We start from the raw sequence: 26,962 nt of genomic DNA, 5'->3' as shown, positions 1-26,962 counted from the left end.
TTTTCTTGCAATCCTCCAACACGATGTTATCTGCAATTCAAGCATTCTGATGACTCAAGTGATCACTTTACGCTATGATTAGCCAACAACATCGTAGTAAGTAGGAAGGTAATTTCCGACAAAGACTACATAAGAAGATGAGCAAATAAGAAATCATTCTTGTAAAATCAAAAGATTCAGATACCAAATTGATTGTTAGTTCTCCCCCTCATCAAAGTTAGCAAACATAGAAAAGAAAAAACAAAAAAAAATCTTAGGATCTAAGTGTTAATATTCCTACATCAATCTGTGGATACCTCCTTCGAGCAACAACCTGTAAATACTACAGAGTTACGATGACTATGTATAAAGGGCAGCTTTACAGACCCTCGTCGTGGGAAAAAAAGAGTTAACCTTCAAGGATGGTGGTTAGAGAAGAAAGATCTGACCTCACCTAGAAGTAGATTCAGGATTGCGGCTGCCACTATAGAACTTACCGTTGCTCTTGTTAGAATGGTTATCAACATGGCCACTGTTGTCGCGCACCCCAGGCTTCTTTGATGAGTCACTGTTGATGCCCAAATCAGAGATAATACCAGGTCCATGTGATTGAATCATTTCCTCCTTTTTAAGTAAAAAAAAGTTACGATTAGCAAGTTATTTCTGAAAAAAAGGAAGATATCTCATTCAAATAGCAAGCGCAACATGTAGGTTTAGGGTCTTTGTACTCTTCGAATTCAAGTGCCTTAAAATGGTTAATGATAATTGGGTATTATAAGGGTTGTCTAGTAAGAAGGGATCAGCCATCAATATGTTATACTAGTGTTACTGGAAGACATTGTTACATAATAGCTACAACAAGATATTAGGTGTATCACTGCAGAAGCCACTTTGCACCGATTTTCAGCTTTAAATTTGATAATAGATATGCAAATATGGCAGCAAGTCTAACTGCATTTTTGTAGGAAGAAGTACCTTTTAGTAGAGACGATCTATATGACAGATGAAATAACAGTAAAGGCCAATATGAATAACGTAAAAGCAGAGCAGGTAGGAGCTAACCATTATCTGTGAATTTTCTGCTTCCAGTTCCCCACAAGTTTGCTTAAGATGGTCGAGCTCTACCTTCAGTGCACTGTTCTCATTGCTGAGTTCAGCTACCCTTCTTGCCAATTCTTCACATTCTTGCTGATAACAACACAAATAAGTAGTTGGTTCCATATGATAGAGCCGATTTATTTTAATAGACATTAACTGAAGTACAGGCATTACAGAAGAAACAGTAGGACAATAGTAGTTTAATCCATGCACATGTAGTAGTTCAATCCATGAACATGAAGCATTGTATATAACTAACTATATATAGTTCTAACCCATGCTATCCTTAATATACAGGGTCCTCTTCTAAAAGCATTACACATATCATGCACACACATGATTACTGACTGACAAGCTACAGAAGAAACAACAAACAAGCCTTCAGAACCCAACTAGTTCGGATCAACTACGAGAATCTTTTTTTTTTTTGGGTTTATCTATCTATGTTTAGTACAATGATTTGGGTTAAATCAAATACTATCGTATTTTTGCTACTACCTCTATCCTCATTAGTTTTGTTCTTCCACTTCTCTCAAGGAACCTTCTATTTGAATGAAACCAATCCTTCATATTAGTTCATTACATGGTCTAAATACTGATGCAAAAGACCAAATGAAAAACAGGAAAATTTTGCATCTCACATCCTAGCTACTGAGATCATATTTATGATAGTCTGAATAGTTGGTCTTAATAAGGGTTACCTGTGGAATAAGGGTTTGTTTTTTAAATCCATAAATTTCCATCCATATCATGTTAAATCTTCTCATATACTTGCCAATTGTCATTGACTCGTCGAATATTTGAGAGTTCTGTGCTTAACCAGAGACTTCATCGCACATGATTAGCCCATATCAGCCAGTTCCTTCTCACATTAGAAATATTCGCTGTAATGTCTAGACTTCAAAAAAACTTGTTCCAAAATTCCGAAATGATTTCATTTCACTATACAATCTCTTCCCCGACAATTTTACTTGTCTGGTCAGATCTGAAAATAGCTAAATAGAAGTTATCCCAAATACTAGATGGTGATTCAGTTAGCCATCAGCAAAACTGCAAAAGTATAAAATTCTGTATGTCCTTTGGTCCCTCCCATGCTGTTTATCTATCGCACCAAAATGTTCAACTAAAATACAGTACTTCATTATCAGTTGCAATTGGAAGGATAATTTTAATAATAGACTCAAGTCACATGCAATGGACGTGAAATTCAATGAAGTATATTCATTCATTTTAATTGCAATTAGAAACCGAAACCAAATTTAGGACACCAGGGCTCCACGGAATACAGTGTAAATCCACATAGGCTTTCACCATTTTCTAAAAGCCATGTTGGAATTGTTTCCCGATGATTCAAAAGAGGAGATTACTTAAATTAATAATTTATGCAAGGTCAACTTGCTGTCTAGATATTCAATTTTGAAGTCGAAATGCAGGTAAAGAGTAGAAGGTCCATATACTCATAGTAACAGCCGCGTTAGAAATAAGAATGCTCTTATGAGTGGTATACACACAATGTAACCTCCATTGCTTTTCTTCTTTCTCCTTTTCTAATTTTTGAATGTCCCTGCTGATTCCATGTGCTACTTCTGTGAAGCAGAAAAAGTTTCTACTCTTTGGTCGTCTAATATTCTAATTCAAACCAGTTAACCAAACAGACCAAAATGTCATCAAGACAATCTTAAGTTAAGATGTCTTGATCCATGTGAATCCATCCTAAGGATTCAAGGCATCAAGCAACAACCTCTTCAGCATGGCACACATGTGATCATGACCTTCAAACAAATTGAAGCATCAAATGAATAACAGACATAAATTTGATAAAATTGCACTATACCATCATTTTCAGAATGATTGCCTACGTAACTTGAAGATGAGCTTCAGAGAGCAGAAGACTGCATCTAGATAACCAGTTTATGACACAAGGAATGCAAAATATCTCAGGTTTTGACTTTTGACCTCAAACTGGATTACAGCATTACAGCTTCAGGTTTTGGCTAAGGCAATTTTGAAAATATTAGTATAATGTCCTGGGAAAAAAGAATTTTGAAAAGAAAAGGTCACAAAATATTGATGCATATGTGGTTGTCTCCACATACTTTCTTTTTGTATCCTCACTGTTTCCAAAAAGAAAACGACAAAATGAAAAATATATTCTATCATGTCATTTTGACTATAACCAAACCATTAAAGTGCAAGAGGTGAGTAAGATATCAATATTGTATTTTGTCAAAAAAGATATCGATATTGTAGTAGATGGCATGCTTTCTGACTATAACATCTATCAGGAATAATATGATTTTTAGAAATTCCTTCTTATAATTTAAATGGTCCAGATTTAGGACTTCTTTGCACATGAAGCACGCCAGACTCTAGTAGTAGCAAAAGCATGTCATAGTCGTTTCTATTTGACATGAGAATGTTGGAAGTAATAGAGTTGTACTATAAGCTACGGTACCTTTTGAAACCGAACAATGGTTCTGATGCTTAGAACTTATTCTTATAATTAACAAGTCAAGATATAACATTTGACCATGCCTCAACAATCAGCAGATCAGGAAAAAAATAATAATAAGTACCTAAAAACTAACCTAGTTCTTGTGGATCTCATAAAAATATCTCAAATTTTCAGCAACTATATCAGACCCTCGATAGCACTTCCTAAATCATCTTCCCTTCTAACAATTATAGCCAAGATCTTGGAGTTGTCTCTAAGTTCCATTTAACATTTTCCTTTAGACAAATCAAGATTCGTTTTGGATGGTTCAGAATCTTCAAATATGATCTCTAACTTCTTGAGGTAATAAATGTACTAACAAGGTCTACTGGTAAAACATTCTCCTCAGAAATGCAAGGGACCATGAAATGTAGGCCACACATGTGATTGAGCTAGTAGATTGTCATAATGCTAAGATTTGGCTGACAAATTTAAATTCATGCCGTGTAGGATTCTAGGTTTAAATAACTAGTTTATCCTGACCATCTGAACCACTAGTGGGTAAATGGTGGTTCCCACGGTGTTGATCCCTAGATCAGGATATAAGCAAGTTTCCTAGACCTGACTAGAAACAACAAGAAAAAGGACATGACAGCTTGTTTACATATGGAGGACATTATTAATATAGAACTTATTGGAGAAGAATAATCCACGTAGCATACTCTAATAAATTAGATTTCAAGAATCTGCCTCTAGATGTAATAATATCATAACCTTTTGGACCTCATTTATCTTATAGAGGTATTGCTATGGAGTAGTATCATATTCCTTGCTCAAACTAAGCTAATACAAAAGAAGCACAAGATGGACAGCACTACAGAGAAGCAGAGGGTCCAAAAGATTCAAAGGATACAATATAAAACCAATAGATTTTCTTGCACATGTTCGCACTTAGCACATAGTTAATTGCATGCACAGGTATAATATCAGGAAGACAAGCTGGGTTTTTACTTAAAAATGGCACTCACACTAATTTAGCAAGCCAGTGGTCCAGGAAAAACTACTAGAAAAGAGAAAATTAGTATGAAAAGATATATTTATGCCATATCAAAATGCCTGAACTAAAATTTTAGAAGAAGCTAAAGGACAATATCTCCTCCTCAATTTTCCAATCTAACTAGTTTCACCTATTTACATGACTCTTTTCCTAGGAAAGAAGCGAAAATTGTAGTTTTTAAATAAAAATTTTGAGCAGCTGCCCAGGAATTAGATGATTGCCTTATGTTTCATGCCCACAACTTGTTAAGTAGTGTTTAATAGCTAGAGCATTTGGTAGATACTCATATATTCTAGTTGGCAAAGTATTAAAGCTCCAATAAGCTCCATCTGATGCTCTCAGCATAAAGAAGGTTGTACTATGCAGTGTGGCCAACGTACTGCATACACATTTCAGCAGCATATGTTGGTCATAAACCGATTTTTGAAACAGTAGTCACCAGTCCCTCTATCTGCTTGGATTTCAGTAAAGAAGGTGAACTACAAGCTGAACTATAAACTTTTCAGAAAGCAAAAGTAAATGACCTCATGTATTGACAAAGACAAGGATGTACAACCCAATATCCATTTTGATTTTGATAAGATATAAGAAATGCTGATCTCACTAACTTAGCTAAAGGAACCTCCAACAATCTAACAAATTGTATTCACATTTTCGTCAAAAAATCCAGCTTCAAAATATCCCAATAGTTTCAGTCCAAGACAGAAAGACCCGCCAGTTCCAACTGAATCTGACACTAAACATGATGCAATTTTGTTTCTATGACATTAACACTTCGATGGCAAAAAATAAAAGGAAAGGTGAAAACCCTCTAAACATTAGACACACTTGGATGCACTACAGGTAAATCCTTACTAAAAATTGTTCTATAACAAATAAGCATTAACCCATCATAATAAATATTGGCCCCTCGTCCTTACTCGCTATCTCATTGGCACCAAAATTGAAGAATTCATCTGTAATTCCATGAAATAGTGCTTAAATATATCCCCATCTTCAAAATAATCAAATGCGGATGAAACCATAGTTACCTTTTTTTTGTATGCCCTTGAGACCCGTAATCTCTTCTTCAAAGGAGAGACCTTACTACTATTCTAGCCAACAGAGTTTCATCAACATGTCCTACAGAGAACTCCAGTTTCCTTTTAATATTCAGTCAAAAACTTCTGCAACCATCAGCTATATCATCTACAAATTTTAGAGTACCTCACAAGGATTATCTTTTACCGTCGATATATGTAACTTCTACCTTCTTGAAGCCTAGATGGCAATAAAGTTACCTTTTATTGTTTTCACTAAAGACAGCAATTACACTGTCATGCTTACATCATTAAAAAAGAATGAGCAATCTTATGATCATTTTTAAGTTGTCAAAGTTCATAAAAGAGATACCTGCTTCCGTAGCCTTGACCTCCTTGCTGACTCCCTATTGGATTGTTTCCTTCTCTCCCTCTTCAATTGCCGCTCATCCTGCCAAGACAGAAATAGTTAGAGAACCAAAAGGAACGATGAATTATAAGAAGGAATAATAAATAACGAAGATGACAACGATAAAGAAATAGGACGAATATGTTTCAATGTTTCATAGTTTAATCATTGAGAAGATCAATAAAAGTGTAATATATGGTCGTCCATCATAACCAGAGAAAAGGCTAACAGTACCCATTGTTGTCCAGGCACAACTCCATCCTGTCCTGCCATTGTTGATGCAACATTCACTTCAGCAGGTCTGGCATTCATGGGAAGAGCTCCAGTGGGCGAAGCATTCCAGATATCCATCCCCATGTTCCGATTAGTTGCAGAACCAGGTAGCACTGCCCTCCCGGGTGCTGAAACTGGGAGCTTTGAGGCAGATCTGCCCCTTGAATTGTATGATGACTCAGCAGTAGAGTTATTATAATGAGCGAGCGCAGCAGTCTGAGAGGCTCCACCTAAGAGAGCCCAATGAAAGATTTACATCACACATTAACACTGAAAGTAAAACAATGTCGTAAATATTCCATATTGGGCCCTACCTTCTGCAAATAAATCGCCTTGTTTTCTCTTCTTAGTTGCAGAGGAATCCTGAAGACACTTGCTTATACTTAGTCATGACAAATGGGATCACAGAGAGTAAAGGCACTCCATATCCCTATCCATAAACTGCAAACAAAGCACCACAGAACAAATCAACTAAATCTACCACACACCTTTTGGTCGGCATCATCATCTCTTGTATCGGATGAACCCTCGCTTCCACTGTCACCACTACTCGTAATTCAAGAAATGAAACAAGGCAAAAACGAATCACCACCAATCAAAGAATTAATAAGATTAGCAGGTAAATCCTGAAAAAAAAAGGCACCTCCTTGAAGCATTATCCTCAGAAGCCGATGTCATTCTCTTCCCGCCATCCCCCGATTTCTCCGGAGTCCCAGAACTCCCCTTGCCCGCTGATCCCTTGCTCTTCCCTTCCGTTGTCTTTCCTTCCGCTTCACCAGCTGGATAAGCCACACTCTACGCAACCAAACAAACAAATCCACCATCAATAGCAAAATTAACAAGAATAATTGAACGAAAGAACTGCCATTGCTTACCACGCCCATGGAGGGGTGAGTGTAGAACGCGCCGGGGTGATACATCGGCGAGAACGGGATCGGGGTCCCGTACGGCGACATCATCTGCCGGAGCAAAACCTAATCAAACACTCAACAGGAAAGAAGCAAAATTTCATCTTCCGTACCTGAGCAGGCCAGACATAGGGATGGGGCGATGGCGCGGCGCCGGGTGGGAAGAAGCCCGGGGGAGCACCCGCGGCGGCGGCGGCGGCGCCCCCGTAATACGCCTGCAGCGACGCCGCCCACTCGGAATTCCCGTACGCCACCACGGCGGCGGCGGCAGTAGTGGTGGAGTTCGTAGCAGCAGGAGTAGCGCTAACTTCAGGAGGCTGCTTCTTGTGTTCTTCGGAAGCCATGAGACGATTGAATTGAATTCTCCGAAGGGGGAAGAGAACAAAAAGGTAGAGGAGGGTAATATAAGCGCTTGTTCGGGAGTAATTGGGAGGGTGAGTTTTCTCTGTGTGTGTGTGGGGTGTGTGTGTGTTGGGGTGGGGGGGAGGGGGGGGGGGTACGTGGCGAGAGGGGTGACGGTCGAAGGAGTGGGGCTTTAGCTGGTGTTGCTAGGGTTTGGAGTTCGACGCGGCGATCGAGGGATTGGGTGGGGAGAGAGAGGGGGAGAGAGAGGAGGGGAAGGGGAGGGATCTAACGAGGGGAGAGGTGGTGGGACCCGCAAAACGGGGTCCGATTCGGGCACAGTTGGGGACGGGTTGGATGCCGGGATCCGCGCGCTGACTTGGAAGGGTTGGATAATTCTACTCTATTCTTAATTTTTCATAATAATTTTCTTTTCTCTCTGTACGTATGACAAAAAATCACTTTTATTTCATACCCATTAAGCTACCCTATACTTCTTCTTTTTTTAATATTTATTTATTTGATAGAAATAAATTAATTTAAATTAATTTTTCATATCTGTTAATAATATTTATATTTGCAGTTTAGTGAGAAATAGAAAGAGGCATAATTATACATAACAAATCTCACCGAAGTAAAATAATTTTGACCTAAGTAAAAGAAGAGTAAATTATATTCCAACAAAAATATCTTCCCAAGATTTATCCTATAATAAAAGAAGAGAGTAATAAAGTAATTTTAGTCAAATTATATTGAAATGAGCAGATAATTATTATCGAAAGGAGTTTCTATAGAATCCTTGGCTATGCGTATAATAAAATTAGTTTTCTAAAAAATAAAAGAGTGCTTATTGTCTTCATAATATTGTCCACGTTAAAGCCTACTTTGTCTGATAAAAGGTTACAATAACCTTAGTCACTCTCAATAATCTGATGGCTCAATGCAGACTATTCTATAACACCCAATCAATTCAAACTAATGTCAAAATACTGCATATAAGACTGAGTTGGTACTTAAATTAAAGATTATATTTATAATTAAAATATAGTTTCTTCAAATATATAAAGCCAAAACTCACTTTGAATGCACCATGTTGTACTATTTCCCTGCAACAATGCATGAGCTATTATTCCTTTCCCTCGTGAATGGATCACATAACTAATGCCAGGAGAGCTTTGTACTCTCTTAAGATTAATTATGATCCTACTAAATTAATCATAAGCTAGATAAAATAGTAGCGCTCAATGAGACCGCTAGAGGACTCGAATCTATGAACTCTGTTACCAGGTCAATTTAGCTTTCCTTTAGAGTTTACGTCTAAAACTTAGCTGAAATTAATTGAAGCTTTACGTCTAAAACTTAGCTGAAATAAATCAATTTAAATGCACCTTATGCTGTTCTAGCGTTAATAATTCTTAAACTTGTTTCTATATTTAGAACGCGGTAGTACTCCACCACTAAGACTTTATTTGGGGCTCCAAATCTTGAGCTTGTTATAATAGGACTGTAGGTCTCTAAATTTGGAGCCCAAATGCCCAACAGATTTTGAGCCCATTTAATGGATAGCTCCAAATCACTTAAAAATTAAATAAAATACCAACTCTGCCCGCCAAAGGATTAAGCATTTAAGCCACTATTTTATTTTTATTTTATAAAAATAGTACTATTAAAAATATCTCATCAAGATCTTTCTTTTAGAGATAGTTTAAATTTAATATTTCGAATTATGTTGATAAGTATTTTTATCTATAATTAAAAATCTGCAAGTGCCTCTAATTCTTCGGATAATAATTTTAAATTATCCTTCAAATATTAAAATATATCAGTTATTTTATTACCGCGTTATTCATAGTGTTTCTTACGTGACATTTTTTAAGCATATCTATTTAATTAAAAAATTAATAATTTAAAATTATCTTTGAAACTTCTGAATAGTAGCCTTAATTTAAAGATCTTGATAGAAATTTCTAACTATATATTTTCATTAAAATTATATTAATAACATATATTAATTAATTTAAAAAATAAAAATAAAAATATATTTTAATAGTTAAATAATATATATAAAGCCATGCATCATAGTGCCACCAGCTCTATAATTGGGGCTCTGAGAAATTACTGTACGACTATTCTTAATAGATGTATTAATTTTTTTTAATATAATAGAAAAGTATTATTTTATGTGAATAACTCACTTCTTCAAAGAGCATTTTATGTAAATAACTCTCCAATAAGAGCGATTTATTTATTAAAAAAATAAAATAATTTATTATATTAAGAAATTACTTTTTCCTGGAGCGGTGCTTAACTTGGATATATATATATATATAACGGTTCATAATGGATTTTAAAAGGTGCATCCTCGGGTTCAAAAATTACCATCCGACTACCCGATAAGATTCGGATCCTCGGGAATCCGACGCGAAACCACGCCTCCGCTTCCCACGTGCGTCGTCCTCTCCATTTTGGATCTTCTTCTCCCTCTATTTACTGGAGTCAGGAAGTCTTCGATCGAGAAACCCTCGAGCTCCAAAACCCTAGAAGACGAGCCATCAACAATGGTGAGGGTCGCCTCCCTGCTCCTCTTCGCCGTGATCTCTCTCGTGCCTCTGCTCTCCTACTCCTTCTCTGCTGAGAACCCTACCGATCGCCGCATCCTCGTCCTCGTCGACGACCTTGCGATTCGATCCTCCCACTCTGTCTTCTTTAACTCTCTTCAATCTCGTGGCTTCGATCTCGACTTTAAGGTCGCCGATGACCCCAAGATCTCGCTCCAAAGATACGGGCAGTACCTCTACGACGGTCTAATCCTCTTCGCCCCTTCCATTCAACGTAAGATTGTCCGAAAACTTAGATCGACGTTCTTTGGATTGTTGTACGGATCAAATGGTTTTGGTGGAAATTTTAACGTAGTAAAGTTTAGTTCAATGTTAGATTATTCCAAAACCCAGATCTCTGCTCTTGGATATTTCATTTTTTTGGGATTATGTGTATCTGTTTAAGTTCGGATTTTGATGAATTTTGGTTCTTTGTAGGGTTTGGTGGCTCGTTGGACCAAAATGCGGTTCTCGATTTCGTTGATGCCGGGCATGATTTGATTTTAGCGGCGGATTCATCTGCCTCTGATCTAATTCGGGGAATTGCTACTGAATGTGGTGTAGATTTTGATGAGGTAAGTGGAGTTATTTGATTAACTTGTTATAAATATCTTTTTCTTCTTTTTCTTGTTGGCAACTTTTTTTTTGGATTCTCGATTTCTTTGTTTCAGGATCCGGAAGCGCTGGTTATTGATCATACTAGCTATGCCGTCTCAGAGTCCGAAGGGGAGCATACTCTTATTGCCGGTGATGATCTAATCCAGGCGGATATAATTCTCGGGGAGAAAAAGATTGAGGTCTATTTTTTCACTGTCATTTTTATATTGGTCCTTGGAACAAGAATATGGATTCTGAAAATTTGAAATTTGGGGGGAGATTGGATTCGGTTTAAAAAGATATGGAAAGAGAAAACCAAAAAACCGAGTAGGAAATCTAAAGCTGAAAACAAATAGGAAAGAAAAACATGACAAATACCAGTACACAATTTTTTAATATGGAAAACATCTTGCCATCAAGAGGAAAAAACTATGGACTCATTTAAACCGGATCAAATTAATTTATCAAGATGTGGAAATAAGATTTGCACATAACTACCCCGACACTCCAATGCTTGAGTTTGAAGTCTCCTTTTGCACTCGTCCCGCACGATGAATTATTCTCGTATTTGAGCTATGGGTCGATCTCGCAAATTCAGCTCCTCCAAATGCATCAGTGCATCTGAAATTGAATCCCAAGCAGTCGGACAATGAAGTAGTTATTCTCACACTTTGATAGAAAATATGCTTCGTGAGAGAATCAAGACCTCTATAGTCTCTAAGTGTATTCCTCTAGTCTCTCTTGACTTCTCTTAAGTTGTATCATGTCCTTTAGTCTCTGGTCCTCTTTTATAGGCAATAAGATAATCTTTACTCCATCTTAGGACATTTAGATTACAAAATTTGAGTTCATAACTGTTTCTGAATTTTCCTTAATCAATTCTGCATTGGCTGTCCATACCCAGCCTAGTTTCCTTAAGAGAATGCATGTGATCTTGTGCCGGAATATGCACTGAACTGTGACACAGTCCTGCAATGCTGAATTTCACTTTTTGACTCGATTTTGTACCTGTTCTTCGATTCTCTTTGCACTTACACTCTCCACTAGTCATATGTCTTTATATTGTTCAAGTGTTAGGCTGGACTGATTCTGGAGTATGGACTTCCTAAACAGAAATATGTGTTATAAAAACTTATAGGTATCTATACTTTTGAATAAATTAAGTCTGATAAATTTTTCTTTGAAGATGTTGCATCAAAACTAACCAATATCTATCTATAAATATGCTATACGTTTTCTTTGTTTCACATTTTGTAGCTTGACTATGCCTACATTTTGTGTGGATTGTGGTTTATGCGGAACGGTGTAGGAGCTGTATATACATATGCAGCCACATACTTGTTTCTAGAACATTGAACTAAAGGGGAAAAGTTATTTCATGTCCTACCTTTTAACAGTGCCATGGTCCATAGCTTTTAACCTGTGACTATTTATACATTTCTATAAACTAATCAGTTAGAAACTATATAATTTTTCTTTATTGTCTTTAATTTCCATGAGATCTTTGTGATGCAGATGTATTATCATAAACTTTTTTTTTTGTTTCACGCCTTTAAGCATGATTGTTATGCAATTCTCTCTCTGCTCCTGATAAGTGTAACATAATTTGAACAGGCTCCTATACTATTTCGAGGAATTGGCCATTCAGTAAATCCTTCTAATAGTCTGGTATGTCTTTTAGTTACTGTTTTCCTACCTATTAGGTCTTCAATTGCCAGAAATGTTTTCTTACTTTCTTGTGTAGGTCCTGTAGGACAAAGAGGCCTTTGTTTTGTTTTAATTTCCTCTTTAATGACTACGTTGGCCTTTTCACCCTTCATCCTTGTTGACAGGTTTTGAAAGTTCTCTCTGCCTCTCCTTCAGCATATTCAGCAAACCCAAAGACTAAGTTGTCAAGCCCTCCCTCTCTCACAGGCTCAGCAATATCACTGGTTTCTGTCACGCAGGTGGTGTATCATTTAGTTTTATTGTCTGACCTTCAAACTTTTTTGTTTTCTGTTGTATCTCAACACTTGCCATGTTAATTGACTTGGATGTTCTAGTCAGTCTCCCTGTTTTATATATCTCATGCAGTGACCAAGGTGATGTCACCTAGATATGCACCTCTACCAGTCATATATCCACCTGGTTCCATGCAATACATTCTTTACAGAAAACAGAACAGAGCTGTTCAATGAGCCCATTTAATATTTATCAACAGTGTGGTTATGATGAATACATGCTCTATAACATGTTTTAATATGTGTTTATCTAAGAGTGCCCAAATAGATAAAGGTTCAATTATGGACTTGTAATATCTATTTCTACTGATAAAACTTTAATACTTGATTTTGTTATCCCATGCTTTTCTAGTAGGTCTAGTCAAAGCCAAATTATATGGATAGCGTGGTGTGTAGTTACTATCAACTAAAAACTTTTGTGAGCTTTATATGTTTAAATTTTACTGAGAGAAAAATGATACTTTTAATCTTTTCAATATATTTGTCAACTAGTGACATGGACAAATAAGCTGATACAGCAAACTGATACAAAAGAGCAGCTGTGGCAGTGATATGGCAGTCATAATGCACCTTACCTGCATATACACACATCACAGAATATTTGCATTATTCAAGTAGTTTGTTAGCTTTTTTGTAGAGCACTATATTAACACTAGGCTTAGACGAGTTGTTATTAAGTCGAGATGATAAAGCAGAATCTTTGTTTGTGTTATCCTGTAAAGGTTAGGCTTATTATAAACCTTTTTACTCATGATATGATGTATACTGGAAAGTGATTCTGAAAGAAGATTGCCATAGCTGTCAAAGTGATATGAATCTTGGGTCAGACATGCGAACAAGAATGTTAGCTAGGGGTGTAAATGAGTCGAGTTTGAGGCTCGAAATGGAGATTACTCTAGCTCGAGCTGAGCTAGTTAATAGAGACGAGCTCAAGTGGCTCGTTTCTAAAATATTAAATATTATCTTATTTTGAGAGAAGACATATTAAAAGTCTAAGAGACTATATATAATGGCCACTTCAATTTTGTTCACTTCTGATATGGGACTAAAGTCGAACTTCATTTTTAAAATTTAACACACTACCTTGCAAAATGTAGCAACTACGATTTGAACCTGGGTCATGGGTAAGGATAAAGGCATTCTTACCAATTGTGCTAGATTAACTTTAGATAAATAAATTGAACTAAATATAACACTGTATATTTTGAGCTAATTTGAGCCGAGCTTGCTCCAGCTCGATTAAGTTGTCGAGCTAAAGAACTCAAAAGCTTGAGTTGAGCTCATGAGCCTCACGAGCTTGAACTTTTTGACAGCCCTAATGTTAGCTAGTATTTTAGAGCATGCTACGCTAATCATACATGATCATGAAACAAGTTATTCATGTTGTACTCAATGTTGTTACCTCAGGCTTAAATGTTCACAAGTTTATAATAATTAAAGAAAATTAGAAATATGTGGTACTTGTTTGTGAATGTCTGAACAACTTTGAAATAGTAAACAAGACCTGAGGGCTTGTATGGTTGATTTCTGATAATTTACTGAAGTTATCCAAAGTGCAACTATTCTTTGCAATGTTTTTCAATTGTCGAGCACTTTATAATTTTGATATATCGGCACTTTATATATTTCATATCTTTTGGCTTGCTTATGAGGCTAATATTGTCCACGCATACCTTTCCATTAGGCAAGAAATAATGCCCGTATGTTGATATCTGGATCTTTGGATCTGTTTAGCAACCGGTAAGCAACAATAACCTCCATTTCAGAATTTCAGATTTTTTTACTCTGCTGACCTAGCTCTCTTTAAAAACTAGATTCTTGAGATCTGGTGTACAGAAGGCTGGGAGCAAGACCAAGTGAGTATATTGCTTTTTGTGTTTTCCCATATATTACCTTTCATTTCACAATATTTAGGTAGCTATCTTTAATTGTGTATTTAGCATATGCCTGATTTGGACATTGCTCCACATTGAAGTGGCATATTGATACTGCTCATGTGGCATTGCGTGTGTCTTAACCTTTTAGGTTCAAACTTGTGGTGGTTTACTAAAACAATTTTGGTTTTCAAGCCTTTCTTTAAAACTTGTAACATCTTACTAAGCTATTTTTTTATTTTTTATTTTCAAGCCTTCGGTCTTTAAACAAGTTCCCATATGTTTTTCGTTGTCAGATGGGTCACTAATCATGATACCCTTATTGAGTCAAGGTATATCAAATAGCAGTGAGAATGTTGAATAGTTTCTAGGTGCTACTATAGAATTAATTATACTTATGAAATTGATGTTAAAAGTAAATGAGTGTCGCAGAGCTATGCAAATCATATCATGGGCTTAGCCAAAGGGAGTCCGCGAGGGGCTTCATCTAACAAACATGGGAAGAGCTCAAGTTTGGCAACATATGGCATTTAACTAGGATATAGAATTAGTGTTCATAAAAGGCAGTGAGTTGGGTTGATGGATTGAATTATCATCATAAAAGCTAATGAGACTAAGATATAGCCCCTCTATACATGTAGAAAAGATAAGATCCGTTTGATATTATGTCATGTTTAATTAGATAGAGGATGAGCTTTAAGGATGCATCATGTATTTAAGCACATGATACTTGTGAAATATCACATTGTTCGAGGAACCTTAGATGCTGTCAGAGTAAAGGATCGTCAACAAGGGCGTTCTAGTGTGTTGTTGATTCTTACCCAAGACTAGTATCATTTGATGATGCCATGTCGGAAGAGGATTTTCCAACAAAAAAGAAATAGTCCACCTTCCACAAGAAGATGTCAGGAGTTACAAATAAATTTGAACTAACAATTGATTTACTAAATCCGACTTCAAAATGCAGTGCAGAGGAGCACCTTTTAAGTCTCAAAAATATGGAAGAACAGACTGTCTACCCACACAAGAATCTTTAACTATACTATATATTGGAACTAAACAATGCTAATTTTTGCAACTACTTTCCAGCTTTATGATGACATATATGAACTGTCTGACAAAATATTGTAGTTTGACTAGAGCATTATGTTGGTACAATCGGAATTATAGTTCCATTTGTTATGCTTTCTTATTGTGACTAATTAGTTGATTTAGATTATTTCTTAATCAGAGGACTTGTTAAATTATAATATTTTAGTTGTTTAGCCATAGAGTAGAAACATGAACGTTCCAGAAGAGAAAGTGAGCAGCAGTGCAAAAATGATGATCATGAAGGACAACCAACAACTAAAGATTAGTAAATAACTACACATCAACTTTAACAGAAATGCTTATCAGTCAGTTTGCAGCTATCAAGCTTAAGTGCCATAATTACTTTTATGCTATTACTTTCTACATTATGAAAGAGCTTTGGTGGATAAATCTATAGTTGGAAATATACATTTTTGTTCTTTCCATGATCATGCATCTTATATAATTCTTCTAACATATCAGTACTGAGATTTCACTTTTTAGCAGATATGACAAATCTGGGAATGAACAATTTGTGGCTGAAATAAGCAAATGGGTCTTCCATGAAAGGGGCCATCTCAAGGTCAAGCATTTAAAATGCTGATAAGTAGTCTGGAAGTTATCTTCTTGTTTCAGTTTCCTTTTATTATCTGAGATCCAGTTTATGCTGCCGAGAGCAAATCATGTTCTAGATATCTTTTGTTTTGCTATGTGGTTGTGAAAAATTTGCAACTATCTGTTCAGGAGTAACTCAAGGATGTTATTTTTGTTTTAACAGGCTGTTAATGTCGGCCATCACAAGGTTGGAGAAGCAACTGAACCTGCCATGTATCGTATAAATGATGACTTGGTAATTGCTTCTTAATGGTGCAAGAAACGGATAATTCCAAAACAATAGGAAATATTTTTCCTTTGGTTTCTCACTTGGATATTTCATAGGAATACTCTGTGGAGATCTATGAATGGTCTGGAACAAGCTGGAAACCTTACATAGCTGATGATGTTCAAGTTCAATTCTACATGATGAGTCCTTATGTTTTGAAAACTTTGTCAAATGATGAAAAGGTATCCATATATTAAAATGTGTATGTTGGTAGAATTTCCAACCTCATCAAACTGAGATATTATGTTATGCTCTACAGGGTCTTTACTCTACATCCTTTAAAGTTCCTGATGTTTACGGAGTTTTCCAGTTTAAGGTCGAGTACCAGAAGCTTGGATATACAAGTCTCTCTCTTTCAAAGCAGGTTAGTGTTGTCAACATGATTTTATTGCCATCTGTAACATGTGGTACTGAAGCTTCTGATCATGATTTCTCCTATGTGAGAATTATAAAACATAATGATCTACTTTTCAGGATGCAGGGATCTTTTAACAGTTAAATTTACTGAACAGACATCAAAATTGATTGATATTATTCATATAGTTGGATCAGTTTATAAATCTCTGGAAGTATTGACACTGAACCTTCTGGTTGGTGACTGCACAATTAGTATGTTACCAAAATAGGAAGGAAATTAGTTGTTGCTGCTACAATTCATAGCCGCGGACCTATGTCCCAATCTGTCTGTTGTAAATGGAGTCTCCATGCTTTCTCACTAAAACAAGGCTCCAATAATCATCTACGCATCTTCACTACTGTGATTGCTTCTATTAACAATGCAACTGAAGACTCCAAAATTTTCTGAAATAGAAACCCTGAGACTCTTTTTATTAGGATAGATTCAGGTGTTGTGACCTACATTCAACATATCATCCTGCAAGATGGACACAGGTGTGGCTTTATGATTACTTCTCTATTTTGGTGGGATAAGGACTTTTTTCTTATTCTTTGGAGTCATTGTTGACTCCTACGTCTAGTCTCTGATTTGAGAGGTTCCATCTGCTGTAGTGTTGGGGTCAGCAACCTTCAAGTTGGATGAAAAAAGGAAATAGAAAGTTGGAAGAGGATCTACTCATTTCATTTGAGTGGATAAGCTACATGTATTATTCTTCCTGTTTAAGTCCTTTAAATCTAGTGGATGCTAAATATTTTGACATGTTCCTGTAGGTATATACAAAGCTAGGTTTCAATACTATTAAAGAACCATGAATGCTATTATATTTACAAATACTGATTTGCAATTTTCAATCATCATGCTTTGAAAATCTTAAACAGTAATTGTATCGGACTGTACTTGTGGATATTGTTTTTCTTGCATCAAAACTCTTAAAGCTATTTGTTTTGCAGATTCCAGTTCGTCCTTTCAGACACAATGAGTATGAGAGGTTCATAACAGCAGCATATCCTTATTATGGGGCATCCTTTTCAACTGTAAGTGCTCTTATTAAAGCTTTTTCTGCATGTTGTGGAATATTCGTTAACTATGAATCCCTGCATGATTTCTATTTTTGTGAACTTTCTTAATTATGTGTATCCTTTACTATAACATGCAATGTTGTGAAGATTGAATTGTATTGAAGATTGTGAAAGGGTTTAGTCAAATTGAATTGCAAGTCATATCATGAAATAATATTTCTTTTTTTTCTTTTTTTGCTTTCTATCTTTTGAAATTTGTTATATTGGGTAACACAAAAATGTTAAGAGAACAAATTCTTTGTTGACTATCTAGAAAAAAATTAGTCAAATATTTGTTGTGTTAGATTTGGTTATTCTTTATACAATAGATCAAATACAAAATGGTATCATTACTAAGCTAAGATTGTGTTATGACAGATGAAAATGTTTTTTCAACGAACATCCTTTTTCTTGTGCCTAGTTGTATTTTGTTATCCAAGTAAACTTAATATGCAAAATTCCTCATCCAAGACATAATTGTTAATCTGTTCAACCCTGTGTCACCCAACTTTTTTGCTGAAACTATAGGATGAACAAGCCCTGATTGATAATTACTAGATGTTGCTTTAGCTCTTAACTCAGTCTCTTGTTTTCTTTGTTGCTTGTAATACTTTAAAGCCACAAGGATGTTACTTATAGGAGCTAAAGGCTATTATTGACCATTGCCATATAAAATAACTTGCCAATTAAACTTGATCTAATATGTTTATCATATGATCAAATTTTAATATATGCATTCTAAGGACGGTGTACCTTTAATGAGTTGATTCTATATCATGTCCTTATAACACCAGATCCAAGGATGAGATCTCAATTGTTTAGCTATTTTTCTATTGATCCCAAGATCAAGATCGTGTATCATATGATTATGACAACACATTGACAGTCACAGGCTGTATGCAATGTAAACATCAAACTAAATAGAACAAAAATAATTGGTATTGCACTATTTTCCTGGCTTTGCTATTTTGATTCAACTGACTGTTGTGTGAAGAGTTTTCAGTCTTGTAATACCTTTGCACTTATATTGCAAACTATTTAACCATTTCCTTTTTTATTGCAGATGGCGGCATTTTTCATATTCTCCATTGTTTACCTGTATCACAAGTAGATGGTTATCAGGAGAGTGAGGACTAACTGACGATTTATACACAGAAGTTGTGCACCGAATTTTTGACTTTTTAGTACCAAGTATGTTGGCTGCTACTTCAGAGATTATAATTTTTTAATGCCAATATTTATCAACTTCTTAGAGCCCAGTTAATCTCGTCTGATGGTTATCTGCTATCTGGAAGCAGTAGGTTAAAGAAGTATGTTGGCAATGACTGTCTGGACATTATTAATATCCTCTTAATATGATAGTATATCATGATAGTGTTGGAATTAAATAAATATTTCATGGGTGATAAAGGTCCCGACCATAACATCATCCAGAGAAGTCGTTGACTGTGGTGGAAGATCACAAGCTAAGATTTATCAGTCTCTTAATCTATCAAAGTCTCCTATGACTGAGCCTTGTTTGTCGTTCTGCTATTCCTGTTCTCCGAATGTGGTTAATGAGAGAATCTCTTACTTGTAGCTTCAAAGATGAACAGACGAAGAAAGTACACCAAAGATTTCTTCTTATCTCTCGGTTGCTTCTGATTTCAGCTCGTCATGTTATCTGTATTCCAATAATGTTCCCCAAGTTGATTGGTCCAATTGTGCTCTTATTGATTAGCATCTTAAGATAACATACATAATAGAAGAAATTTCAATTACCTCATCATAGCCAGCGTCACATAGAGATGGATAAATTATGGCATTCGAGGTAAAACAACTATTATAATGCAGATAGATACCGGTAGGAAAAACTAAATGCAACATAACTACTCATCTAGATAAATATGAGCGGCCGTAATATTGCGTGGAATGATGCAGAACACCACACTACAAGACCAAGCTCCCTTCAACGTCATTCATTCACCGCTACCACCTATCAGGCTATCACCTCCCTAGGAAGCAGCAAAGCCCTAAACTTGGACTTCCAAAGTCCACTTGTACATCTCCTCCTCCGGCACCGGGATGTTAACGGTCACGAGGCCGGTGACAGAGTCGTAGCTAAATTCCACGTCCGACGAGTCCAAGGTGCACCTGTGTGGCTTCTGAGAGGAATAAGCGCCGAAACGTCCACAGCCTCGGACCTTGAGCAGCAGCGTTGCGGTGGCTGCTCTGTTCTCACTCCCCACCGATGTCGAGTCGTTGTAGTTCTCATCCTCATTGTTGGACGACCTGAGAACGTCGAACTGCTCTACGGCTCCGCCGGAATTGAACATGTCGAGAAGACCGATCGGTGCGAAGGAGATGTTTGATGTGATCACCTGCAACAAAATTAATAAAGAAAGAGTTAAGATGGCTGTTATTTCTCCATTTGACTTTTGAGAGATAGCTATGAATATAGAGATTGTCACCTTGATAGGGCAAATGTGCAAGAGCTCGTATTCAAGAACTTTGAGGGTGATGGGCAAGGTAGCATCTTTAGGTAGCCGAACCAATTCTCCTGATTTAATAACAAAACCAACAAAGGAGGGTATATATCAGACTGTGCTTAATGAGATAAAAGGATAAACGCATCATGAAGTTAGTATGAGAGCAACATTTATCAACCTGATTTGAAGGCATAGACGACGGCTTGGCCACCCCATCCCGGGCCGGCGATCTCAGCTATGTTATCCACGTCAACCGCGCGCACTGATCCGGTGAGTGTTCCGGGAGCCGCATCGTGGATGAGCGTCTTCTTAGCAATCTTGCACCACCCTGCACCCTGGCAATTGAACACCCCCACAACCCCAGAGCACTTGTTCACGTTCCAAATCTTGAGCAAGCTGTAGCATTGGAACACCACGTTACAAATACCAATATGTGACAATTATCGGTAATAGATAGGAATAACGCAGGAGGAAAACTCACCTGGTGCCATCTCGGGCAGGGTCGGAGAGTAGGCTATCTCGAGTGGGCCGGCCTGGTAGTCGGGCTCTGAGGACCGACCCATCTGGTAGGACTAGCTTTTTCAACATGTCAAAATTGTGGTGGCCGGGCTTGTCACTGTTACATAAATGTCATGATTGAAACCAATAGATAGGACTCTATGATTACAAATCTTCGTCTCGTTGTGAGGAAAAAACGTGGAGAAGAAACAAGCAGAAGAAAGTAGAGTCTGGTCTTATTTGATGATGTTAACATGCGATAGATAACTTTTACCTAACATAAATGGCACATCCACCGATAGCTCGAGCTGCGCCGTGATATTCTGCTGCTGGGTGAAGGCTCTGGGTCCAATTCAGACATCAGGTCAGTATATATCAACTAAATTCCCAATGAAAATTAACATATAACACCCTATATTGAAGTGAATTTATGGTTTCGTATCCTATATTATATCAACTTCTATCCTGGAAAAGAATTATTTTAGGAATAAAAATGATAAATGGAAATAGAGAAAATAGGATCGGAAACGCAAATTGGTATGGCGTAGGGTGCTGTGTGCAAATTGAACTGACCTGGAACATATCCCAGTCGGGCTGCACGAACTCTCCCAGGAACAGGGAGTTATAAGCCACGGATGATATGTGAATAGTATGCGATGCAGGGTCCCTCGGATAGAAGTCGTCCGACGCCCTCATCACCGCCGTCTGCTTAGCACTGCAAAACACCGAGCCCCATCCAATCACAAATGAACACGTAGTGATCATCAACAACACGCGCGCAGACGAGAAGTAAGAGGCAGACGCATACCTGTAGAGCGTGTCGGTGTTGTGGCACATGCAGGAGATGCAACCGTTATCCGGGAAGTTGCGGCTGATGGAGGCCTCGAGAGCCTGTTGGTACGCGCGGGTGAGCGACACGCGTCCGCCGTGGCCGGCGCCGAGGGTCTCTATGATGTTCTGCACGTCCACCTTGACGCCGTCGATGCCGCAGGAGGCGAGGTAGGCGTGGAGCTCGTCGTAGAAGCTGATCACCTTCTTGGGGTGGACGAGGCCCAGCCCGAGGACGGACAGGCTGTCCAGGACGATGTCCGGCTGGTTTCCCATCACCCCAGGTGACTGCACCGGGTACGCCAGCGCGCTCTCGTAGTGCTCCATCCCCTCCGCCGCCGGCTTCACCCCACCCCAGTACCCTGCCATGGCGTGCCATACGTACACGCACCTTCACCATCACCACGCGATTATTAAAGCCGATTCACTCCACTCGTGTTGTTATTGATATAACACAAGCGTAAGAGAGCAAATTCTAACTTGTTGCTACTAAAAGCAAAAGTAACGTAACTACGTAAGTGATATCGACGGGTATATACACAAAAAGAGAGATTATCTAGAGCATACATGCAACTTTGAGCTACTAACTTCGAGCTAAATTGTAAACTTTATGTTAAAGTTTTCTGAAGAAAATAACATATTCTTGACGTTGGAACCTACATTTTATGAAAAAATTTATAAAAAAGAATTGGAACCTACTAAAGTTTTAGAGAATTTCATCAAAAAACACTATGCTGTTTTGATTTTATTATTATTTCCAACCCTTATAATTCACTTTTAATAACTCAAGAACACAATGAATTAACTTAGTTGAATGAAATAGAGAATATTATGCAACTTTCAAAAATAAAGTACCTAATAAAATACTTCTTGTTTTATTTTAAAATTTGGTTTCATTTTATTTTACATAACCTTTTTAAAAATTTACTCGAAAACATTAAGGTCATTTATTTGATAATTGATTCGTAAGAAAATAAATAACAAAGTTTTTTTTTTTTTTTGAGGCACTAAAAATAAAATAATCTAATAATAATAATCTATACGGTACAAAGTTTTAATAAAAATTAAAATCAAAATTTTAACATAAAATTGTACACTTCTTATGTACATATATTAATTTAGTTAATGACGATTTTTTTTGTAGGTCGAGTTAGTGTGCAGCATTTGAGAAGGTGCTGTCCTTTTAATTTCATATTATATTGGAAACTAAGTAACAAGTATGATAATTTTGGAGGTGCCCAGTCATTATTCATTAAGTAATTAATTTCATATTCCAAATAACAACATTAAAATAATACTTACTTAACGTTGTGGCGGTTCTTTGCCTCCTCGACAAGCAGCTTGAGTCCAAGGGTTTGATCCTTCTCACCGTCCCGTTTTTGGAACTTTGCGTTTTCTTTGATCCCCGTGAGCCTACTCGCGAACCTGCAAGACACCGTAGGATGATGCGTCGGCTGCAGTACACCGTATTATGAGAATGATTGGTTAAAATGATCTCTTACTGCGCTCCCTCCTGGACGACGGCTCCCGACTGTTCCTTGAGCTCGCTCCCGATCTGCTGCCACCCGTCGTCTATGATCAAGAATCGTGGCGGCGCCCCACCATCGGACAGGCTGTGTGATCAGAAATCAAGGGCCCAGATTAAGTCCTCATGGCGTCCACTATTGTAAAACAAAAAAAGGCGATGTGGAAGAACCAATTACGATGCGCCACCTTTTGAGGCCTTGGTGGACGCCCTCGGCGGTGACGTCAGTGTAGAAAGCATCCCACGTACACCACCCGAACCAATCGAGGAAAGAAGGTAGCTGTGGTAATAAATGCAAGTCGAGTCAAAGCTATTGCAAAACAAATAGCTGTATAATATATATACACCACCGAATACAATCAATCACTTGCGTAGAAAGCAACGAGAAGTTATTATAATTCAGACGTATCAACCTTTTTCTTCTCCCTGTGATGGAAAGTTTGCATGTGCTTCTCAACCGCCCTAATTTGTTCCATTCACCATCACCATACACCAGATCAGTAATCGAATAACTCCAATAATGCAAGAAAAAAACCATAAATTCTCAAACTAATATATCTAATGAGAGCCTCTTTTTTTCCCATTTTGAGATATAGATCAAACGTAAATATACGTGAAACATCTAGAATCAAGCAATATTTAATATTCAAATACAAAGAAATTAGGTTAGTGTCACGTACTTGACTGCCTGGTTGATGACCTCAAACGGATTTGTCCCGGTGTGCATGTACACCATATGCATCCCGTGCTTCGTCTCCACCGCCTTGTCTCCTGTCCACACGATCAAAAATATCTCACTTAAATTCAGCCGTCCGTTTTGTGTGTATTCTACCATCAGATCCCCAATTTCTATATTTTGCTCGAAACTTACCGCTCTCGACGCAAATCTCGATCTCGTCCCTCTCGTTCCCCTGCAACGCCACCCGGAACGGGCCTTCCAGCAGCGGTAGGAACACCACGTAGGCGTTGATCGGATCCGCCGTCGTTTCCAGAAGCATGAACTGCGTCTCGAGCGGCACGTCTCGCCCGCACGTGCCCATCCGCTGCGTCATCCACCACAGTTTGAACCGGAAGCAGCACATGAACCGCAGGCCCCTGCACCGAAACAAGACAGTCCAATCAACCCCAGATCCGATCCAACGGACGAGATAATACAACGATCGAGGCAGCGAGCTTACTGGAGGACGCCGATCGGGAAGACGTGGAGGCTCTTGGAGTCGTCGGCGGCGGCGCCTATGAAGGCGCCCTCAGCTAGGTCGGCGCCGGAACCATGGGCGAGGATGATGTTGTCCGGTACGCCGGTGAGGATAGTCTTGCCGTGTACCACAAGATTGCCGTCGTCGATCGTTATACTTGGGGTCACCGTCATCGTCGCTTTCCCCTGATCTCCAAATCAGGTATAACTTATTCGGTATTTACGCGAATAAGAAGCGAATATAGTAATGCCTCTCCGATAGATGTATAGACTGATGGGATAAGAAGAGAGTCGAAAAGAATCGACCAAGGAGTGGCCTTATATAGCGCCATGACGGTTAAAGGGAAATGAATTTGAAAAGGTTAACTGACACGTGGCGGTAGCGAGGAAATAGATAGACAATGATCTTTAATTAAATACATTTTATCCCATGTATTTACACCAAAATCACTTCGCTGTGCATCACTCTCACTATATTTTTTAAGTTTCTCATCCAAAATTAATAATACTTCATATTTAAAAATTATTATTAATGTGTTAAAATAAGAGTTACTTTCTCTTTTTATACACCACTGAGCTACTCTAAATTTTCTCTTTAAATATATATTTATTTAATATAAATAAAATCATTCGTTATCTCTATTCAGTTAATTAAAAGTGTCAGTATATTAAATTAAAGTTTACAATGGTTGGTCCAAAATTAGGGGATATTTAGAATTTTTTTAATTAAAGTTTTAAAATGTATTGAAGCCGTGATCATTTTTACTATCTCTCGGTTCGTCGGTTTCTGTGAGGAAATTAAACAATCGACGAAAAGTAATTGATAACGTGATGCCGTGACGAAGTTTTAACGGTGACGTAAAAATAAGCGACGTCCGTCACTTTCTCGTGAACTGATGCAAGAGGAGAAATTGGAATAAGAATAAATGAGCACTCGCCTTAAAAATAAAATGAAAAATAAAATGAGCACTCATTTCGGAATAAAGAAACTTTTATTCCAATTCCAAGATAGTATTCGGTAGTTAAGAAACTGTTTGATGCGATAGCCGGAATAAAGGATAAGATTTAAACTTTTTATTATCCTTTCTCTTAGATGAATATAAATAATAATAATTATTATTATTATTGTAGGGAAAATAAAGAAATATGTTTAAAACTAATAATTATTTTATTATTTTTATCCACATTACATCATCAAATATAAAGCTATTTCAAAAATAATAATAATAATAATCGACATAGAACAAAGATATCTAAAGTAAGAGAATTTACTTTATTCTCTTATTCTAAAAATCTTAGACAGGATTCAATTCAGAATATGGGGGGCTTTAGACAGAGGGCTTTAGAATCATTGCTAGAAACATAATAGTGGCCACCATTTATTATCCAGCTTCTCACTTAAGCTCAGCTCACTTAAACCATCCTAAAGCCTTGAGGCTCGTTTACTTTGAGATTAATAAATAAAGCAGAAACAATTATCTTAGATTTTTACTCTTAAACTTATACATGTAATTTAGATCAGATTTTGTTCATACATAAAGATTTCTAAGAATAATTTTGTACGCATCTCTTAAATACGAATTTAATATATTTATAATTTTATCTATATTTAGTTGTAAAATACGGATAAAAGTTATAATTAATTACCTTAAAATAAGTTTGTATAAAAATTTAGAATAAATATGATGGATAAGGTCATTTTAAGATAACAAGGCCAAAATGCCTTCGTCATATTTAGTCTAAGCTGAATGAGAGTAGACAAATATTTACAACTTGTTATGTAAAAGTAATTGTTCTTACTAGTTACTTTTAATAGATAACAATACTTTAGCTTATACAAGGGATAAGTTGATTATTTCTCAGTAATATAACTATTACTTATTACTTATAGAGGATACTTACTTCATTATTTCTTGCTAATAAAATTCTTACTTAGAAAATATGCATAATTTTATTTTAATATTTAATTTGACTTAAATATATATATATATATATATATATATATATATATATATAAGTGTTTGATTATAAAATATATAAAATATATTTAAGGTAGACCAAATTCAGGAATAAGGGATACAAATGTACTGAACGACCATATAATATATATTGTTGCCTTTTTTTACACGTTTGCAATATATGCATCCGTATATTTATTATAATTTTATTATGTACGATAATATCTACATATTATCTTTATCTATGTACCCGATAACTATATAATATTCTATGTGTACGAAATGACTATCTAGTGACGTATAATTATAAGCATGCAATGAATATTGGAACAAAAGATCGCGATAGGTTTGGTAGTACAGGAGTGAAGAGAGGAGATAGTATAAAAACTTGAGCAAAATTTGTGGTTCATAGAATTAGATAGAATTTTTGAAATAATTTTAGTCAAATTAAACATAATATTGTAAATTTGAATTATGTGTAATATAAGGTATAA

At 36.8% G+C, this 26,962-nt stretch overlaps 3 protein-coding genes across 3 annotated transcripts; 1 reads left to right on the top strand and 2 right to left on the bottom strand.

Moving 5' to 3' along the window:
* Nucleotides 1–146: 146 nt before the first annotated feature.
* On the bottom strand, nucleotides 147–7,713 carry LOC140759349 (DNA-binding protein EMBP-1-like). The gene is made up of 9 exons (XM_073095885.1): nucleotides 7,291–7,713; nucleotides 7,145–7,228; nucleotides 6,913–7,064; nucleotides 6,758–6,815; nucleotides 6,584–6,632; nucleotides 6,231–6,499; nucleotides 5,961–6,038; nucleotides 1,042–1,167; nucleotides 147–603 (listed from the first exon to the last, which is right to left on the bottom strand). The coding sequence occupies exons 1-9, from the start codon at nucleotides 7,519–7,521 to the stop codon at nucleotides 430–432; spliced, it is 1,221 nt and encodes a 406-aa protein (XP_072951986.1). The 5' UTR covers nucleotides 7,522–7,713; the 3' UTR covers nucleotides 147–429.
* A 2,286-nt stretch (nucleotides 7,714–9,999) lies between these two features.
* Nucleotides 10,000–19,255, top strand: LOC140758911 (dolichyl-diphosphooligosaccharide--protein glycosyltransferase 48 kDa subunit). The gene is made up of 13 exons (XM_073095307.1): nucleotides 10,000–10,351; nucleotides 10,555–10,691; nucleotides 10,788–10,913; nucleotides 12,328–12,381; nucleotides 12,546–12,659; nucleotides 14,398–14,453; nucleotides 14,528–14,569; nucleotides 16,166–16,241; nucleotides 16,437–16,508; nucleotides 16,598–16,723; nucleotides 16,801–16,905; nucleotides 17,889–17,972; nucleotides 19,060–19,255. Exons 1-13 carry the CDS (start codon nucleotides 10,078–10,080, stop codon nucleotides 19,105–19,107), a joined length of 1,314 nt encoding a protein of 437 aa, XP_072951408.1. The 5' UTR covers nucleotides 10,000–10,077; the 3' UTR covers nucleotides 19,108–19,255.
* Nucleotides 19,256–19,684: 429 nt separating this feature from the next.
* Nucleotides 19,685–24,806, bottom strand: LOC140758909 (probable galactinol--sucrose galactosyltransferase 2). The gene is made up of 14 exons (XM_073095304.1): nucleotides 24,494–24,806; nucleotides 24,187–24,410; nucleotides 23,996–24,086; nucleotides 23,729–23,777; nucleotides 23,504–23,595; nucleotides 23,293–23,403; nucleotides 23,093–23,215; nucleotides 21,771–22,181; nucleotides 21,536–21,677; nucleotides 21,237–21,304; nucleotides 20,946–21,080; nucleotides 20,643–20,860; nucleotides 20,447–20,535; nucleotides 19,685–20,356 (listed from the first exon to the last, which is right to left on the bottom strand). Exons 1-14 carry the CDS (start codon nucleotides 24,682–24,684, stop codon nucleotides 20,009–20,011), a joined length of 2,292 nt encoding a protein of 763 aa, XP_072951405.1. The 5' UTR covers nucleotides 24,685–24,806; the 3' UTR covers nucleotides 19,685–20,008.
* Nucleotides 24,807–26,962: the final 2,156 nt, after the last annotated feature.

This window comes from Typha angustifolia, chromosome 4 (assembly GCF_048772165.1).
Source record: "Typha angustifolia cultivar Huaian chromosome 4, ASM4877216v1, whole genome shotgun sequence".
Lineage (NCBI taxonomy): Eukaryota > Viridiplantae > Streptophyta > Magnoliopsida > Poales > Typhaceae > Typha > Typha angustifolia.
The sequence above is the reverse complement of the archived record's forward strand: the minus strand, read 5'-3'. Positions and strand labels throughout refer to the sequence as shown.